The 19,633-nt window shown below is 47.8% G+C and overlaps 1 protein-coding gene across 1 annotated transcript in view; it reads left to right on the top strand.

Annotated features, from left to right (window-relative positions):
• The first annotated feature begins 11,474 nt into the window (after positions 1 to 11,474).
• Positions 11,475 to 19,633, top strand: part of COL18A1 (collagen type XVIII alpha 1 chain) — a 245,258-nt gene continuing 237,099 nt past the window's right edge. The window contains exons 1-2 of the mRNA XM_050916471.1: positions 11,475 to 11,492; positions 11,561 to 11,625. Coding sequence (XP_050772428.1) covers positions 11,482 to 11,492; positions 11,561 to 11,625 — 76 coding nt within the window. The 5' untranslated portion in view covers positions 11,475 to 11,481. The remainder of the gene's footprint in view (positions 11,493 to 11,560; positions 11,626 to 19,633) is intronic.

Raw genomic sequence — 19,633 nt, 5'->3', positions numbered from 1 at the left:
ATTATTTAGACACACATTCCCCTACTCAGACATCTGTTCCCACAGCTATTTGCAGGATGCAGTTACACAGCTGTTTATTTTTTACACTAGACTAATCACAGTTGATCAGACTGCTCAGTACCAATGGACCAAATCCTGCTCTCAGTTACACCAGTGTCAATCAGAAGTAACTGCACCAAAGCCAATGGAGTTGGTTTAGATTTAAGATAGTGGCTTCGGTACAGGGCAGAATTTTGGCCCAGAGAATTTAGCTGCTCATTCTGCACTGGAAGCAGAAACACCTGAACATGATCTGAAAAATAAAAGCCAAATACGTGGGACCGGATCCTTAGGCGGTGTAAAGCAGCAGAGCTAAACTGAAGTCAGTGAATTGTACCCCAGGTGAGGGTCTGGCCCTCTGGGTCTCCGGGTTCATTGCTGACTGTTCCAGATAAAGAAGAAAAGATGCACCCCATTTTAACTTCTTTTCTTGGGTCCCTGAAGAACAGGGCTTCCTGCCTTGGAGTGCCACCTTCCCTCCACACGGTGCCGGTAACTCAGCATCCATCAACCCCCATCAGGGCAAACAGTGCTCATTTCCTCCAGCACCTCTGACTTTTCTAAAGCTGAACACTAGGAAGTAGGCCATGCTGTCCTCGTGCTCAGTGAGGAGCACTTTCCTTTCTACAGAACCCCACTGAGGACAATGGGAGGACTATTTGTGGAGGAAGGCATGATTCAGCATGAGCACAGACTGCCCTGGGTTTCTCCCCTTTAGGATTGAAGGTGTATGTAGCGTTGGAAGTGGAAGTCACTTTGCTCTCTGGGAAGGCTTCCCTTTCCTTCGCTCGCAGACTTGTCGACCAGTGGGTGAGATGTAACCAGCATTATATGAGGGGAGGGACCTGAGAAAGGAGAACAAGCAGGATAAAGCACTGAATTGTTCTCTTATAGCTTGTCACGGGACGACTTCTTCCAGCCAATCTGGTTCTGGTGCGGCAATAGCTCACACAGCAGCTCAGAAAGTCCTGCCCGTGAGGAGCTGTCCTAACATGCAGCGTGGACTCCTGGCTGACAGAAAAATGTCTGGATTCCAGGGAGCTGACATCGCTAAGCTCCTTCCCCCAACCTGGGGAAAAAGAGACTCTGATAATTCTGCAGGGTTGCTGCTGTGATATTTTTGGCAAACTACGTATCGTGCAAATTATGCTGATGGAGCCTATAGTGTCCAGGCAAAGTGGAATGGAGCTAGCAAAAAGAGCTTTCTCAATGGAGCTGTGAATCAACTGATTATTAGATCCCCAGGATACAGGTTGGCATTATGGTGCCACAACCAAAAAGCTCTTCTCCTGGCCAACTGCAAATTGCGGGATTCTCAGCAGCAAAATACATGATCCGGCAGAGGGTCAATGAAGATAGTTTAGACTGGGGGGAAGGGAGGAAATTGGGACCCTGGGGAATCTGTTCGGGGCCTAGACATGCAGAGACAAAAATGACACACTTCGCTAGAATTGTAAAGCCTGCAGGCAGAAGGACCTTCTGGGTTGGACTCGAGAACCTGCGATTTCAAGCCATTGAATTATCATGAGAGCATCACTGTTTGTCCCTTGGTTGATTTTGAAAGAGTTCTCTCTCGTTTTCTTACCACATATATGGTTTGATTTAAATGATGAACTCCATTATCTCCATTTACTTTGAAACATTAAACACAGTGTGAGAACATTTTTTTGTCATGGGAAACTCCTGTGTCAGCCACGCTAAGGGGGACACTTTCTATTCCTGGACAATATTTACATGTAGGTACAAAGGATGCTATAGATCAGGGAACAGAAGCAGCTGTTACAGGAATGGTACTCACAGCAGCTAGGTGTCTGGCTGGTTGGGGAAGATTCATGGCAAAGGGCTTGCAGTATCTAGCTGTCATTCTGTGCTGTAGCTCTTAGTCTCTGTGCCTTGTATCTTTTGGGTAAGAGTTATTAGAGGAGATCATTGGGAGGGATGAGTGCAGCAGTGTACTCTGAAACATGCTGGGGTAGACATGCTGATGTCATGGGATGGCGGCCACACCATCTCCTGGTGTATTCATCAGTAATTGGTACAAATGAGGATCAGGTGTGCGCTGCCTGCTGCAGACTGGGAGTACACTGCAAATAAAAGGTGTGATGGCAGCACAGGTAGGCACACCCATGCTGCTTTAATCTACCTAGCACAGGTAACAATAGATGAAGCACATGCCACCGCTCCACACTGCTATTGTTACCCATGTTGGCCAGATTCAAGCTAGCATGGATATACTTGCCCAGGCTGCAGCACAATCACACCATAACTTGCTGTGTAGCAGACCCCATGGGCAGCCCTTTTTGCAGATAGACCCTTTTCTCTCCAGAGGCTGCCCACATGCAGTTGGCCAGTGGCCAAGGGTTGGGGGAGAGGGAAGAAAAGCATGCATAGAGTCAGCAATCGATGATTTCAGACTTGACCAGCATGGCCAGTATTCACACCCGTGACAGGGTGTCTGCATGCCAGCTCCTATCCTCCAAGACAAGCATCTGTGGCATTTGCATCATGACCCTTCTTATATTGTCAGTGCATTTGGAGCTAATAACTCTGTGGCAGCCCCTAGATTGAAGAATATCAGGCAGTTCCATCAAAAGTGGGACTAATCTGCACAAATGGTGACTGACTCTGCACCCTGTTCTCATGCCACTGAGCTTTCCAGCTGCCCAGTGGCCTGACTTTCCATAGGGCGTAAAGTCAAGCAGAGTGGCCAGCAGTGCTGGAATTCAGAAAAGCAGGTTTGTTTCCACTTGGTCAGATCTTTCTCCATGCAGGTGCTGGTGGTGAGCCCTGGCACATGTGTTACGCAGAAGCTAGTAGATTTGTATACATTCCGTGACTGCTGCATTGCTTGGGGAGGAAAAAGCCAGCGGCCAGCAACTACGTTTTGACATCATGTCAATCAAATGTCAGTTTAGTAACTTGTTATTTAGTATTATTTTAGCCAAAAGCTCCAAAGAGCAAGATGGAGAAAACCTTGCTATAATCTGCAGACCTGTATCTCCTGAAGGCCTGGCTGCTGGTTTGATGTGAATCTAGGAAATTAAATATTGACTGTCTAGCTCAGGGGTGGGCAAACTTTTTGGCCTGAGGGCTACATCAGGGTTGTGAAATGGTATGGAGGGCCGGATATGGAAAGGCTGTGCCTTCCCAAACAGCCTGGCCCCCACCCCGTCCTCCCCCTCCCACTTCCCGCCCCCTGACTGCCCCCTTCAGAACCAACCCATCCAACCCCCCTGCTTCTTGTCCCCTGACTGCCCCCTCCTGGCCGAGAGCTCAGGAGCCAGGCAGCATGGTCTTGCAGGCCGGATGTGGCCTGCGGGCTGTAGTTTGTCCACGTCTAGTCTAGCTGGATAGCTCCCAAATTGGGTCTCAGCACAGAGAAGCTGGGACTGACGCACAGTCACAGCTGGCTGTTTTGGCAAGGGGACACACTGAATACAGAAATATGGGAGGGCACTAAGTGTTGGGTCTGACAAAATTGAAAATCAAACTCCAAGGACTCAATTATACAAGATGATGTGGGCTCAGAATTCCCATGCCTATATGTATTGTAAATGCACAACCCATGCCCTGCATGTTGCTTTCTGTACAGCTCAAATACCCAGGCAAGAAGATAACAGGGAAAGAAATCCAAATGTAAAATCAGAAATGAGCAGTGAATCCCTCAGCACTGACTGGGCAATTGCCAATATAACATCCCTAGCAGCATAAAATCATGCTGCACTGGAATATAACAAGGATTTTGTGTCTATTTATTCTCAGTAATATTGCAGTCCTGTTTAGTTAAAGCCTGACCAGATTTGGCTTCATCATGCCAGGTGTTGTACAAACATGGAATGACAGTGCCCGCTCCAGGGGGCTTACAATCTAAAAGACAGACAAAACAGGTGGCTGAGACAACCAGAAATCCTTGCACTGTCCTCCTTTCTTATTCTATAATGGAAGCTACGGACCAGACAAAACCCCACTGCAGGCACTGGAAGAGTCAGATTTCTGCATATGCCGCAGGCTCCAGGGTTTGAATGTAAGAAACTCGCTGCCAGCGGGCTCCAAAATGCAGCAGAACAACATAGGGCGTATTTCAGAAGTATTAGATGAGGCTGTAAATGGCACGAGATGAAAGGTTGTGGATGAAAGTGTGCAGTAGTACAAGCTGAGACCCGTCTCTCTGCATTACCTCAGATCAGAGGAGGTGTGCGGGACACGTGGGCACTTGGTGGTACTGTGGCAATACATTTGCACATTAATGATTGTTAATCATAGGGTGCCTGCACACTGAAAACGACCCTGTTGCTGATGAGCTGTTTCATGGACATTATGGTACCTACTGAGACACAGGAGTTGTATCACACTATGAACATTTTATGTTTCAGGTGAAGTACAGCAAAACCAGCATTGTAGTATCAGGAAATTTTGCTAAAGGTGCAATAAAGCTGTGCCAGAGGGCAAGTGTTCAGCAGACCATGGCCTAGCAATGCAGGGCTGCTGCCCAGAGTCTTCACCTTCTGCAGCCCAGCTTGGCTTTTAGCCAGTAAGGCTAATAAGTACTTATAATGTTGAGATTTAATTTCATTATTTCCTCCAAACCCTCCCCACTCCCTTAAAGGTTACATTAACAACATGCCTCACAAAATAAGGGCTAATCCCAGGCCCCTCTTGGGATTCATAACCCTATACCTAAGAGCTCTGAACTGAAGAGAAAAGGACCAAGTTAGTCCTGATCCTGCCAGGTTTATGTAAATGGCTCACCCTTTTTAAGGTGACTTGTACAACTACGGCAACTTCACAAGCTGTTTGTTCTGGCCTGGATCAGCTGGAATATACCAATGCACTTTTCACGGCTGGGAGAGGACCAGAATTCATGGGTATCTCTAGTTTTTTCTGCTACTCAGGCACTCGTGCTTTACTAAACAGAATGGAGCATTCCAGAGAGAATGTGAGATCGCATGTTCATATCACTGACTTGTCCTCTTGAGTAAGAGCTGGCAAGTTCTTTGCATGTAGCCTACAAAACAGACCATCCCCTACAGGGTGTTTCTTAAGAGTGGTTGGCTAGTGTTGTTTTCTCTTGGCTAGTAGTCCTAATGCAACCACTCTTCTAGCACATTTGGTCAATGCAACATGCCAGGTAATTGAGAGCAGTGCTGGGCCAGAAGAAAGGAATATGTGGAGCTGGGGAAGGGATCTTGGTCAAGAGAGGAGGAGCTGATGCCCAGGGAAGCCCTGACACCAAAGGAGGAAGAGTGATAGAGGAAAGGAGCTCGCAGATCTTGGGCATGGAGCAAGAAAAAAACTGGAGCTAGCCTTTTGCCCTTTCTAATGGCTCATGTTGGATGGACAAGGGGGCAGAAGAGATACTCAGGGCTGTGTAGTTAGAAGCCTATTCAGGGCCCCTCTGCAAACTCTTCTGCCTCTGTGCTAGACTGCACTGTTATCAGAGGTGCAAACCTGAATGGGGTTTGGCGTGGGGAATGCCCAGATGATGTTTTCCCTTAAGTTGAGGCCAACCCCATTTCCGCCCCTTGTTATGTCCATTTGGGTCTCCTTCTAGCCTCGAGAAAACCTACATAAACCACTTACAGAAGAGACAAAAGCCTTGTCCACTGGTGTTTTAGAGTGTGGAATCAGCTCCCTGTGCAGGCTGTAGCCCAGCCATGTGTGAGGCTTTTCGGAGGGCTTTGAGGGTGAGCCTCAAAACAGTGGTGGGAAATTGCTCCCATTGGCGGAAACGACAGAAGCTGAGGAACACTCAAGCCTTCCTCAAGCACTGCTGGCTCAGGTGGGTAACATCAGGGAGCAGCTGTCGAATAGTGCTGCTCTGTGGGAAGGGCAGAATTGCTGATAGGGAATGCAACAGTTGGGGAAGATGAGGAGGTCTTCATGAGTCTGTGCTCAAATAAGCTGACTCCAGCAGGGGACCTGCTGGCAGAAATGTAAACCCGGGGAGCTGTTCAAAGAAAGTCCCTGTGAATGGGGAGGGAAGGGTGTGGAGAAAGAGAGCGGGCGCCATTCTATTCATTGCTGCCCGATGGCTCCTTTGTACCAGCTAGGCTGATGCAAGGCAGGCAGACTGTCCATTTAGGAAACAGCCCCGTTACCGGAGACCCCTCTGCCAGATTTCAGATGTCTGTGCTGCCAGTCCCAGCTTTCATTGTGACATTAGTGCCTAGTTTCTTTGGACCTGGGTTTGTTTCTTCTGCCCCTGCTGCATCCAGATGCCTTTCTTTCTTGCTCTTCTCTCTGGCTTTTCCCACACAAGAATGGCTTTGGATTAAACTATTTTATTTTCTGCTCTTTCGGTTTTCACACTGAACCCCACACTTGTGTGCAGCTTTACAATGGTGCGTTCCCACTGCGCCTGCCCAGCTTTGTGTTTGGGCTCTTATCCATTACGTGGATCTGTGCTATGGTAGAGCTTGGGGTAGAGCCTGTTCAGTTTCATGTACAGCATGAACGAATGCTGAGCCTGAGGCTTTGCTGCTCCCTGAAGAGCCTTCTGGCTCCAAAGCTGTAATTCAGGTTGTTCTGACGTACCTGCTGGACCCTCCTCTTGAACAGTGAGTTTCTAAGCAATGGCTTATTGTCTTTGTTTGGTAGCCAAAGGGTAACGCTTTTTGCAGAGGGTTCCTCTTGCTCCTTGGGACGGAGGTATGCGCTCTGGAGCATAACTAGGACACCAACATGGGGGAAGGCGTGACTGCATGACAAGAGGCACCTTCAGACGTTCATGCACACATTGAAAAACACAGTCTAGCAGAAGCCTTTATTTAACTTTATTTTTATGAAATAAAAAAATAAGAGATACCTATAGATGTGATTATTCAGTGTAACAAATGTTCAGGCATTCAAAAAATTCAAAGATTCAGAAACATAAAAGTATATATCTTAACATGAAAGTGCTATGTAATGTAAGATTTTTCATGAAACCAAAAGTTGAAGACTTCTTGGAGAATGGCCTCTGAATTCCTCCACCAAGACATCCAGGTTCAGTTTTGAAATCATATCACTTTCATATGGCAGGATAATTCAATTTCTTTCTTACATGAGTCATGCTCATGGTTTTATGTGATAAAATTCTTTCAGACAAGAAAATGAATTCTCACAAGCTGCAGTTGATGCTCCAAATAACAAGAGCACTGCAGACATTTCAAAAATCCATGAGAAAGCCTCCTTTTATTCCTTGGCAGCATTAGAACTTCTTCAAATGCTTTGCAATTTCTCTTATCAGTGGTTTACATACAGCCATTTCACCTTCTCAATATCGAATCCAAGCAAGTCAATCAAAGCATGCAGTGATTCCCATTTCAGGAAGTCTGGAGAACTGGTGGAAAAGATTGCTGAACAGGGTTTTGTGTAACTTGGAGTTCTCAGAAAATCTCCTTTGCAATTTACCACTGGTTCCATCAATCAATTCTTGATAAATCTGGGACCACTGATGCTCATTTATACTTTGGAATCCTGGTAAGTGCTCAGTGACTAGGGAATCTTCAAATTATTGGGGAAATACCTTGATTCATTTGGTGGCACACCTTACTGTTGATGCCTCAGCAGAATCATCTTTCAAAACAGCGTGCTTGGATGAAACCTCTGAGAAAAAATCTTCAGACATCTCTCTCTTTTGCTGAAGTTTTTTCACAGGCAACAGTCATCAATTCAACTCTTTTAGCAAGATGCATTAGTTCCTTTTGATGGTAACTATTCGCAGGAACAAAAACTTTCAAAATCACTCTCATAACTTCAGTTAAGAACAAGAATTAGGATGGTTCTGTAACTTCCAACAGGCCTCCTGCTTCAGTTGACAAGTCGCCATATCCAAAGTTTGACAGAATACTCGGAATCTCTTCCAAATTACTGAGGATTGTTTCTTTCAAAGGTTTTCAGGTGACCAGTCCATCTTGTTTCTGAATCTTTGCAAGTTCTTCTGCCTGAAATGTGACACTACCTCACCATTTTTCCGATTATCTTCAACAATATTTTTCAAAACCATCTGCTTCATGAAATCAATTATTTCATTCTGAATTTCAGCAGAAATGTACTTTTCATTTTTCAGAGAGGTTTTCGGAGCTTTGTTGAATTTTGGATTGTGTCCTACAGTAAACTTAAGTAGGTTGATGAAAACGCTTAATGAATTTTTCAGAGAAAAATCTAAGTCCTTGAAGTTTATGATATCTCGATCTTCTCTCAGAGGCAACTAATCTATAACAGCAAACTGGATAATTTTTGCTAAGATTTTTAATAGTACCTGTTTCTTTCAAATTGTGAGGATGACACCAGAACAGCAGTTGTAGCAACTGAAAAAGGAAGTTATGATAAAATAAATATTATAATCAAATTCACAATTTGGTAATGTTATTAAGCAAATGAATAAACTGAAATAGTAAAATTAGTTTTTTGTATGTTGGATGTATCACATCAGGTTTTGGAGCTTTCCTCGGGAAACTTAAACTTAAAGTTTATAGTTGCTGAAGACCCTGTTCTCAAAATTCATTTATTCTATTCTCAGGGTGACTCATAGTTATTCAGGGTGGGGAAAATTTCCTCCTTTCTTCACCCTCATCTACACTGCAAACTTATGTTGGTATAAATATGTCTCCTGGGCTTCTCCTGTTGACATGGCTACCGCCTCTCTGGGAGGTGGAGTACCTGTGCTGATGGGAGAAGCTCCCCTGTCAGCTTAGCTAGCGTCTTCACTAAGTGCTGCAGTGGTAGCGCTGTAAGTGTAGGCAGGAATATAAGAATGGCCATATTGGCTCAGACCAAAGGTCCATCCCGTCTACTGATAGTGACCAATGCCAGGTGTCCCAGAGGGAGTGAACCTAACAGGCAATGATCAAGTGATCTCTCTCCTGCCATCCATCTCTACCCTCTGACAAACAGAGATTAGGGACACCATTCCTTACTTTAACCTCCATAGAATCATAGAATGTCAGGGTTGGAAGGGACCTCAGGAGGTCATTGAGTCCAACCCCCTGCTCAAAGCAGGACCATCCCCAGACAGATTTTTACCCTAGTTCCATTAATGGCCCCATCAAGGATTGAACTCACAACCCTGGGTTTAGCAGGCCAAACCACTGAGCTATTCCTCCCCCCAGAAAAAAAAGCTTTTTTTCCACAATGATAGGTAACAACCTCACTGAAGTGAGGTGAATTTATCTAGCTCTCTTTTAAACCCTGGTATAGTCCTAGCCTTCATAACCTCCTCAGGCAAGGAGTTCCACAGGTTGACTGTGCGCTGCGTGAAGAAGAACTTCCTTTTATTTGTTCTGAACCTGCTGCCTATTAATTTCATTTGGTGACGCCTAGTTCTTATAGTATGGGAACAAGTAAATAACTTTTCCTTATTCACTTTTTCCACATCACTCATGATTTTATATACCTCTATCATATCCCCTCTTAGTCTCCTCTTTTCCAAGCGGATAAGTCCTAGCCTCTTTAATCTCTTCTCATATGGGACCCTCTCCAAACCCCTAATCATTTTAGTTGCCCTTCTCTGAACCTTGTCTAATGCCAGTATCTCTTTTTTGAGGTGAGGAGACCACATCTGTACACAGTATTCAAGATGTGAGCATAACATGGATTTATATAAGGGCAATAATATATTCTCCGTCTTATTCTCTATCCCTTTTTGAATGATTCCTAACATCCTGTTTGCTTTTTTGACTGCCGCTGCACATTGCATGACGTCTTGAGAGAACTAGCCACGATGACTCCAAGATTTCTTTCCCGATTAGTTGTAGCTAAATTAGCCCTCATCATATTGTATGTATACTTGGGGTTATTTTTTCCAATGTGCATTACTTTACATTTATCCATATTAAATTTCATTTACCATTTTGTTGCCTAATCACTTAGTTTTGTGAGATCTTTTTGAAGTTCTTCACAGTCTGCTCTGGTTTTAACTATCTTGAGCAGTTTAGTATCATCTGCAAACTTTGCCACCTCACTGTTTACCCCTTTCTCCAGATCATTTATGAATAAGTTGAATAGAATTGGTCCTGGGACTGACTGTTGGGGAACACCACTAGGTACCCCTCTCCATTCTGAAAATTTACCATTTATTCCTACCCTTTTTACCATTTATTCCTACCCTGAGGCAAGCCCTCAGTTTTCCACAACTGGGGTTTTCTTTTCAGTTTCAAGTTGTTTGAATATTTCCCCATTAACTTTCATGGCCCACCATTGTATTTTCCTGGGTTGCACAATGCCCTAGCATTGGAGCTAGTCTCTTTTGGCTGGGGACGAGCCCCCACTGTGCCTGTTTCATCTCCCTGTAGTGAGGTGGAGTTGAACGTTGCAGCACAAACTATGACTACAGCTTTCTATACATATATTCATAACCCCAGCCCAATGTGTGAACATAGCTCATAATGATCATCCGGTGCATACCAGCTTTCATTAAGAGACTGTACTTGACATATATTGTGTATGACCTATTGATTCAATTGCATATTCTTTGCAGTGTCTTACTCTGATTGTCACAGAAATGTAGAAGCACCAAAATAATTACCTGTAGCTTCTCTTTTTATTGTTGCATTCCAGTCAGCCATTGCATTCAACTGGACTACGCTGTTTTCATGTTTGATCAAAACTTTGCCTTGAGAAGGTGCTTTTCCAATTGCAAAAAAATCCAGATTTGATAAAAACCATATCAGCTCCCATTCCACCAGCACTGCCCTACATCCCCCAAGGAACAGGAAAGGCTGAGCAGCTTTCACAGAGACGGTCAATCTAGGCATGTTCCCCTTGACCCTGCAGTAGCATCCCAATCCCTAGCCAGACAGTCCATCTAAGTTTTCTTCTGGGCTCCGGGGGCGTTGGCGTTCTAGCCAGCCCACCTATGCTCTCCAAAAGCACAAGCACTATCACCTCCTCTCCTCTCTCTCCCTCTTCCCCCCCAGGCGGGTCTGCACACAGAGCCCTGGCCAGGTCCCCACTGATATGCGCTCCCCCCCGCCCGCAGGGACCCTCGCTGGCTTTCTCACCAGGGTCACACATCTTGCATTACAGCAGCAGTGCAATGCAGGGCACCTCCCCGAGCTGAGCGCTGGCCCACAGCCCACCAGCAGGGAGACTCCTGGGCTGGCTCCTCTGAGCCCCTAACCTGGAGGAGCTGGGGGGGGGGGTCATGCCCAGGGCCCCCTTAGCCGCAGGGTGGAGTGAAGGCCGGGAGGCTGGTTCGGCGCGGTGCGGGCCCCCAGGGGGGACACGCGTGGGAGCGGCCAGCCGGCGGAAGGACCCTACGGGGCGCCGGGCTCGAGGAGCTGGGGCCTTGCCGGGGCGGGGGGGCTGGCCGGGCACCCGGGTCCCGGGGGGCGGGACACTCGGCGCGGGCGGCGCTAGGACCGCGCGGCCGCCTCCCCGCGCTGCCCTACGCGGCCCCGCGCAGCCCTGCCCGAGCACTCGCCGAGCAGCCCGGCCGGAGCCGCAGCGCCGAGCGCCGCCATGCGCGCCAGGTGAGCGGGGCCGGGAGGGGCGCGGGCCGGCCCGGGGCGGTTCGGTGCTAACCTCTCCCCTCTTGCAGGTGTCCCTCGCGCCGGCTCCTGCTCGGGCTCTGCGTCCTGCTGGCGGCGGCGGCCCCGGAGCGAGGTAGGAGCGGGCGGGGGCCGGGCGCTCCACGTGGGGCTGGGAGCGGGGCTGGCCGGGGCGCGCTCCTGAGGGTCGCGGCTCCCCGCTCTGGGCCAGGAGAGGGCGGGGGGCTCGGAGCTGCGGCTGCCCCCGGGGCCGGGCCGGGCCGCACAGCCCCAGCCGGAGCCCCCTCGCCCAGACGGCGGGTTTCCAGTCCCGTGTGCGGGGGGCGCTGGGGGCCATTGAACAAACCCTGGATATGGGGATACCAGGCCGGGGTGCGCCAGCCCCATGTCTCCAGCGCCTTGCCTTGTGCTCCCGCAGGATGATCGCTGCTGGGGGGCAGGTCAGCGATTTGCTGCTTCAGCTAAGAGCCGTGTTCAGCGTGCGATGTCCCCTTAGTAACGTGAGAGCAACAGTGGGTTGGAGAGGGGGCTTCGGAGCCACCCAGAGCTCTGCTTTGGAAGCGCCAAAGCTGCTCTTTCTCAGCGCGAAAAGTTGGTCCAGTAAAAGATTCCCTCACCCCCCACCCCGTCTTTGTCACACGTTGTCAGCTGTGTTTGTGCATGTTTGTTTTGCCACATGCTAGTCTCTAAATCAGGGGTGTAATAGAAACAGGCACTCCGATAGATTATTGCACAGCTGATGCCTGGCCACAATCACTTTTTTAGCCAGACTGGAAGCAGAGCTCTGGGTGGCTGGAAAGCTTGTCTCGCACCGACAGCAAGTTGGTCTAACGAAAGAGAGTCTCTCCCCCGCCTTGTCTCTCCACGCTGCTCCATTGATGGGTCTGTTAATAAGTGTTAATGATTGTCAGAGATGGGACATGGGACGGAGGTAGCAGGCTGCCAGATGCCAGGGTTGTAGCTGCAGAAGGCTGCTCTGGAAATGCGGAGTTTGCCCGGTTTTGTATTTTTCAGCTTTCCCTAGTATGAGAACGGAGCTGCTTAGGGTGCGTTGCACCGTCAGTATTTTGTTGAGTCATCGCAATCCGTATGGCTTTTGAAGGGCTTTGCTGAGTCTGTGAAATGGGTATTTCAGACTTTATGTGTTGAGAATACCTCAAGTGTTCTATTTTACACGTGTGGTGAGTGTCAGATTTGTGATCCCTTTTTATAGCTTTGCCTATTCTCAAGTGGAATAGTGTGGAGTTAAGTATTGTACTTCTGCACCGCTGTTTAGACAGGGGCTCTGCGTACTTAAGTTTCTTTTGTACGTTCAGTGTGAAGTATTGTTTGACTTTATGAGCTTGAAAAGTACTTGTGCACCATACCTGAGTGGGAGTGATTTGTTCTAGCAACAGAAGTGCAGGTTACATTAAATGAAGCACAGACTTGAATGGGGGAGGGGGGCACTTCTTAACACTAGTGGTGGATAAGAGGAACAATCCTAAAGCTACTTAAAAGGCTACCATGTCAGTTTGCTTACTCTGAAGTTAACATGTTAGGGCAAAGGGACAGAGGTTTACAGAGGTCAGGCTGAGATTTGCTTTCTTTCTCCTATGTAATAAGTCAAAGTAAAGGCATTTTGAGATGGCAGATTTTCGTTATGCAAGTTGTCCAACTTAGGGTATCATTCCAAGAGAAAGTACAGCACACCATTCACCAGGCCACACACGGTGACTCTCTTCCAAATGAATACCTGGCCAGAGGTAAGTTCATACAGTAGAGGGTAAAATGCATTAGAAAATTGACCTGATGAAGGAATAATGTGAATGTCCAATGTTCCCAAAGCAAAGTATAACTGAAAGAAGACTAAGCACCACAATACTAAACCTCTCTGAATAAAAAAGGATAATACTGTAAAATAACTAGTAATGAAGTAAAGGTTTGTCTTCCCTCTGAAATGAACAATCCCTACTAGTCTCTTGTGACAATGCTAGATTACAGAAGTAAACTGCATATTGCTCTTACTTGTGCACATCAAGATACTATCTACCACCTGCAGAGAAAAGAATTAGGCAGGGTATACTGCATGACTGGCAAACCTTCATTACAAAGACAAGGTGGATGAGATAAAGGTATCAAACTCCTGCTTGAGGAAAGATTGTGGAGCAGACTGCCGCAAAATGTCACGCACAGTCTTAGCAGCAGATGCGGCTGGCACAGGCTTAAGGTTGTGTTGTTGTTGTTTTTGAAGTTAAGTATTGGTAAACAATTTGCATTTTAAGGTGAGTGCACTCAGTATGTATCCGAGGGCAGAGCATTCCCCAGGCTTGCAAGGGGAGTAGCCATGTGATGTTGTTTAAGACGAGCTGATTCTGTTTTTAACCTGTTGCGGACCAGCTTTAATTATCTCTGTTTTGATATGAAGAGACCAACCCCAACCTTTAGCTATGTACTGGGCTCCCCGCTATCAGGGCTTCTGTTTGTGTCTAGGAGCTTTAAAGAAAACAAGCCACAGGAAAAAGATGATCTGCTACAAACTCAGAGCCCAAGCCAGGTGCAGGCTGGGCTCCACTGGAGAGACGGAAAGCACCTCCCCCCTCCGTTTCTAGGCCTTTCCTTTCCCTTGGGGCCCGCAGACGGTGTCCCATTCATCAGGCCTGCAAACAGCTTATATCCTCCAGCTAGAGTGGAAAATTCAGCACACACTCTGCTCTGCAGCCTTTCTCTTGCCCTGGGGGGACCTGGCTAGTTTTGCTGCTCGCTGAATGAATGAGCAGCGGCAGCCTGAATGATCTTCTCCCCACCCCCGAGGGAAGCCTTTTGCTCCTTCCAACTCTTCTAGGCAGTCCCCATCCCACCACCACTATAGCCACATTGTGCAGACCTTGCATGAAGGCACAGAAAGCCGCAGTTTGCAAAGGGGAAGGTTGCCCTGATGGGGACCAGCATGAACTCCCCAGTTTTAGTCCTGCCTCTCCTTGCTTGCATGGCATGCCTGCACAGTTACGGCCATAGTAGCAGCTGGAATCAGGTCACGTTTCCAGTGCAGGCAAGGTCTTAGTGCTTTGGCCTCTGCAGTGAAGTTCTTTCCAAGCAGAGCAGAGAGAACTTCCTTCCAGCAGGGTGCCTGCGCCACCGCCTGCTTCAGCCCTTCAATACTGTTCTCTCCCTGGCCAGTCCTTCAGGCTGGAGCAGTTCTGGCAGGTGCCATGGGACAGAGCTTTCCATGTAACCCCTTCCATTGTGGGGTTTGCATGCCTTGAAAGGGTCCCTAGCAACTTGAAAATGCTGACTTTAACCGAGCTCAGCTCCTGGTTCTGCGGCTGCCTTGTGTCCACCTGGTGCTACTTGTGCGTTTACAGTCAGAGCATCCTATATTTATAACACTCTTTTTCCCCCTTGTTGCTCTGTGAAAGGCAGCGATAATCAGACCTCAGTGGTGCAGGAGCCAAGTTACCTATCATCATCACTCCAAAGAGCCACAGCAGTGTGAATTCATTGTTTCATTTACGCACGTGTGCGTGTGACTGAATTCTCACAGCAAAATGACTGACCAAGGATTCTACAATTGGTTAATAACATAGTAAAAGTATCCTGATTGGTTAATAATTAAATCCCACAGTGTTTACCTATCATGTGCTTTAAAGAGCCACTTGAAGCTCCCAAGCCGCAGTCTGAGTATCACTGGTCTAGGGCAAACTATGACACTGGCTGGACACAAAGGGCTGAGACACACACAGTCACTGAGAAAGGAAATAGTTTTCTCTGGTCTCTCTCCCTACAGTAACAACAATCTTCGCTGCTGCTTTTAACAATTGAAGGTAAAACACTTTGAGACCAAAGCATCAGGTTTTTTTAAGTTGGCTGCGTCCCCTTTCGTCTGTCAAAGCAGCTGAGCATCTTTTTCCGTAAACTCTCCAGTTCATCCTGCGTGGTCTTGTTCTGGCAAACTCAAATTCTGCAGCATGCTATAGTGAGGCTGTGTGTGAGAACAGGGCTCGGCCTGTGTGGAGCTCCTTGCAGGAATGGGGCCTTGGTTTTGTAGATCGCTTTTCCTCAGGAATGTGGTGATAGAAGCAGACGCACTCCGGGATCAAGTGGGAAGCACAGAATGTTTGGGGCTTTTCTGCACTGCCATAATATGAATGCTTAATAATATTAACAGATTAAATACCAATGGCTGGGTTACTTTAAAGAGTTTTTGTTTTTAAATTGGTTTCTGTTCACATCCTTCGTCAAAAGCCCCTACAACAAGAAAACTGTTTTTACTTTAAGCTGCTGTCTTGCTTGCCTGTTGGAAGCAATTTTGGGTGGAGGAGCATGAGCTGGAGTCTGTGTGTGCACAAATCCTAGGGTGTCTGCTAGCAGGGGTGGTTAAGGTGGAATGAGAGAGCAGGGAAGCAACAAGAATAATAGCTGACTTCAGCACCCCCAACGTAAATGGGTTGGGAAGCCAGAGCAGGAGCTGGAACATTGCATTGACAAATTATTTATGGCCTTCGGAAACAACCTCCTCTGGGAATAGCTCAGCATGCTGGAGCAGAGGCCCCATCCCAGGACTCAGATCCACAGGTCAACAGATTTGGGCCTTGATCCAGTGTGACACACAGGAGTAGGGATAGCGTGCAAGGCCACGATCCTCTAAGGAGCTCAGCGTCCTTGAGCCCCTGGCTCCCAGTCCTCTGTCTTCCCTGCAGCATGTTCCTCCTCTGATTGTGTTAGCAGCCAGGCTTCCTGGCCAGAATAGGAAATGGTTCACAGAAGGAAGGTGCACACGTAGAGAGGGGAGCATTGCCTCTTGGCAGACAACTTCCATAGATGTCAATGTTGGATGGAGCCATCTAGTTTGACTTCCTGCATAGTACTTGCCCAGTGAACTCTGTATCACACCCATAGGATCTGTCTGAGCTACAGCATTCTTTCTGAAAGATATCCAGTCTTGACTTAAAGACTACAAGTGATGGAGTGTCCACCATGTTCCTAGGTAAAGCCTTTCATTCGTCAGTTTCCCTCACATTGGTACTTAGACAGTGACCAGGTCAGCTAGTAACTTTACTTTGGATGAATTTAGTAGATTGAGATTCTTATGTTTCTCATACTACTGTGACCAAGGAACCCTTCAGTGCCGCCTAGCAAGGGGATGAATATTCTGATTCTGCTTCATCAGAGAATGTCATGGGAGGTCTTAAATAAAAGCCACGCTGGTCATTAATACCATAGTGAAATGTATGTGCAGATAAGAATGGCCATAATGGGTTTAGACCAGGGCTGGGCAAACTTTTTGGCCCGAGGGCCACATCGGGGTTGCACAGCTGTATGGAGGGTCGAGTAGGGAAGGCTGTTCCTCCCCAAACAGCCTGGCCCACTCCCACTTCCAGCCCCCTGACTGCCCACCTCCGAACCCCCAAACAATCCAACCCCCCCTGCTCCTTGTCCTCTGACTGCCCCCTCCCAGGACCCCTGCCCCCTATCCAACCCCCCTGTCTGTCCTCACCCCTATCCACAGCCCCCCCAGACTCCCACCCCTTATCCAACTGCCCTCTGCTCCTTGTTCCCTGACCACCCTCTCCCAGGACCCCCTGCCCTTAACTGCCCCCCCCCGGGACTCCCACCCCCTATCCAACTGCCCTCTGTTCCTTGTCCCCTGACCACCCCCTCCTGGGACCCCCTGCCCCTAACTGCCCCCCCGGGATTCCGCCCCCTTATCCAACCCTCCCTGTCCCCTGATTGCTCTCCCGTCCCCTATCCACATCCCTGCCCCCTGACAGGCCCTCCACCCTGGGACTCCCACTCCCAACCCTCCCCATTCCTTGACTGCCCCCCTAGAACCTCCACCCTAGCTAACCGCCCCCTCCTCCCTGACTGCCCCCCTGTCATAACCTATAACCTTAGTCCCAGATTTGGACCTTAGCGTCCAAAATATGGGGGTTAGCATGAAAACCTCCAAGCTTAGTTACCAGCTTGGACCTGGTACCTGCTGCCACCACCCAAAAAATTAGAGTGTTTTGGGGCACTCTGGTCCCCCTGAAAAACCTTCCCTGGGACCCCAAGACCCAAATTCCTTGAGTCTCACAACAAAGGGAAATAATCCTTTTTCCCTTCCCCCCTCCAGGTGCTCCTGAAGAGATACACAGACACAAGCTCTGTGAAACTACACAGAGGGACTCCCCCTCTCTGTTCCCAATCCTGAAACAAAAAGTACTTTCCTATTCCCCCAGAGGGAATGCAAAATCAGGCTAGCAAATCCAACACACAGATCTCCCCATTTCTTCCTCCCACCAATTCCCTGGTGAGTACAGACTCAATTTCCCTGAAGTAAAGAAAAACTCCAACAGGTCTTAAAAGAAAGCTTTATATAAAAAGAAAGAAAAATACATCCGAATGTTCTCTCTGTATTAAGATGATACAACACAGGGTCAATTGCTTAAAAGAATATTGAATAAACAGCCTTATTCAAAAAGAATACAAATCAAAGCACTCCAGCACTTATATTCATGCAAATACCAAAGAAAAGAAACCATAGAACTTACTATCTGATCTCTTTGTCCTTACACTTAGAAACAGAAGATTAGAAAGTAGAACTACTTCTCCAAAGCTCAGAGAAAGCAGGAAAACTGACAAAAGACTCAGACACACACTTCCCTCCACCCAAAGTTGAAAAAATCCGGTTTCCTGATTGGTCCTCTGGTCAGGTGCTTCAGGTGAAAGAGACATTAACCCTTAGCTATCTGTTTATGACACCCCCAAGACCCCTTGCTCCCTTACCCAACCTCCCCCCCCCCCGCCCTCTTGCTCCCTGTCCCCTTACCAGCAGCAGGAGCTCACAGCCATGACACCCAGCCAGAGCCAGCTGCACTCCCCAAGCTGCCCAGTGGGAGTGGCGGGCCAGAGCTAGGCCCATATGGGTGCGGGGGAGGGAGGACAGTGGGGAAGAGGCCAGGGACTAGGCTCCCAGGCTGGAAGCCCAGGGGCCAGGCAGGACTGTCCCAGGGGCTGGACAGGATGGTCCTGTGGGCCGTAGTTTGCCCACGTCTGGTTTAGACCAATGGTCCTTCTAGCCCAGCATTCTGGCTTCTGACAAGGACTGAGCAGAACGGGCAATCATCAAGTGATCCATCTTCTGTTGCCCATTCCCAGCTTCTGTTAGTCAGCGGCTAGGGACACCCAAACCATGCAATTGCATCCCTGACCATCTTGGCCAATAGCCATTGATGGGCCTATCCTCCATGGACTTATCTAATTCTTTTTTGAACCCAGTTATACTTTTGGCCTTCACAATATCCCCTGGCAACTAGTTCCACAGGATCACTGTGTTCTGTGAAGAAGTATTGCCTTTTGTTAGTTTATCAACCTACTGCCTATTAATATCAATGGGTAACCCTTGGTTCTTGTGTTATGTGAATGAATAAACAACACTTCCTTATTCACTTTCTCCATGCCAGTCATGATTTTATAGATCTCTGTCATACCCCCCTTAATGGTCTCTCTTTCCCAGCTGAAAAGTCCCAGTCTTTTTAATCTCTCTTCATATGGAAGCTACTCCAGTCCCCTAATCATTTTTGTTGCACTTCTCTATGCCTTTTCCAATTCTAATACATCTTTCTTGAGATGAGGCAACAATATCTGTATGCAGCATTCAAAGATTGATCCTGCTTTGAGCAGGGGGTTGGACCTTCTGAGGTACCTTCCAACCCTGATAGCTGAGTGTGGGTGTACCATGGATATATATAGCAGCATTCTGATATTTTCTGTCGTCTTAACTTTCCCTTTCCTAATAATTCCTAACATTTTGTTAGTGGTTTTGCCTGTTAACCAATACATAACTCCATACCCAGTAGCTTTCTGTGCATACTGGGAATATGTTTTAAAGTCTGTATCAGGGCAGAGTTGAAAAACAGGTTTTCTGTCAGCCTGTCTCTTGGGCACGTAAATTTAGCATTGTAAGTTAACACAATTGTTTGTTAAGTATAGTCTCTGGAGAGCATGTTCTGTTACCCTGCCAGGCAAAGTAAGGGCTGGCCTAGTCCTGAGGAGAGGGCTTGGGTGGCTAATGGGCTCTAGGTGTCAGGAAGCTGGCACCCGGCGAAGCACAAGCAAGGCTCCCTCTCCCTTGAGGCAGGGGTGAGGAACGAGGTGACTCT

This window comes from Gopherus flavomarginatus, chromosome 10, assembly GCF_025201925.1.
Source record: "Gopherus flavomarginatus isolate rGopFla2 chromosome 10, rGopFla2.mat.asm, whole genome shotgun sequence".
Classification (NCBI taxonomy): Eukaryota; Metazoa; Chordata; order Testudines; family Testudinidae; genus Gopherus; species Gopherus flavomarginatus.
This window is presented reverse-complemented; position numbering and strand designations above follow the sequence as displayed.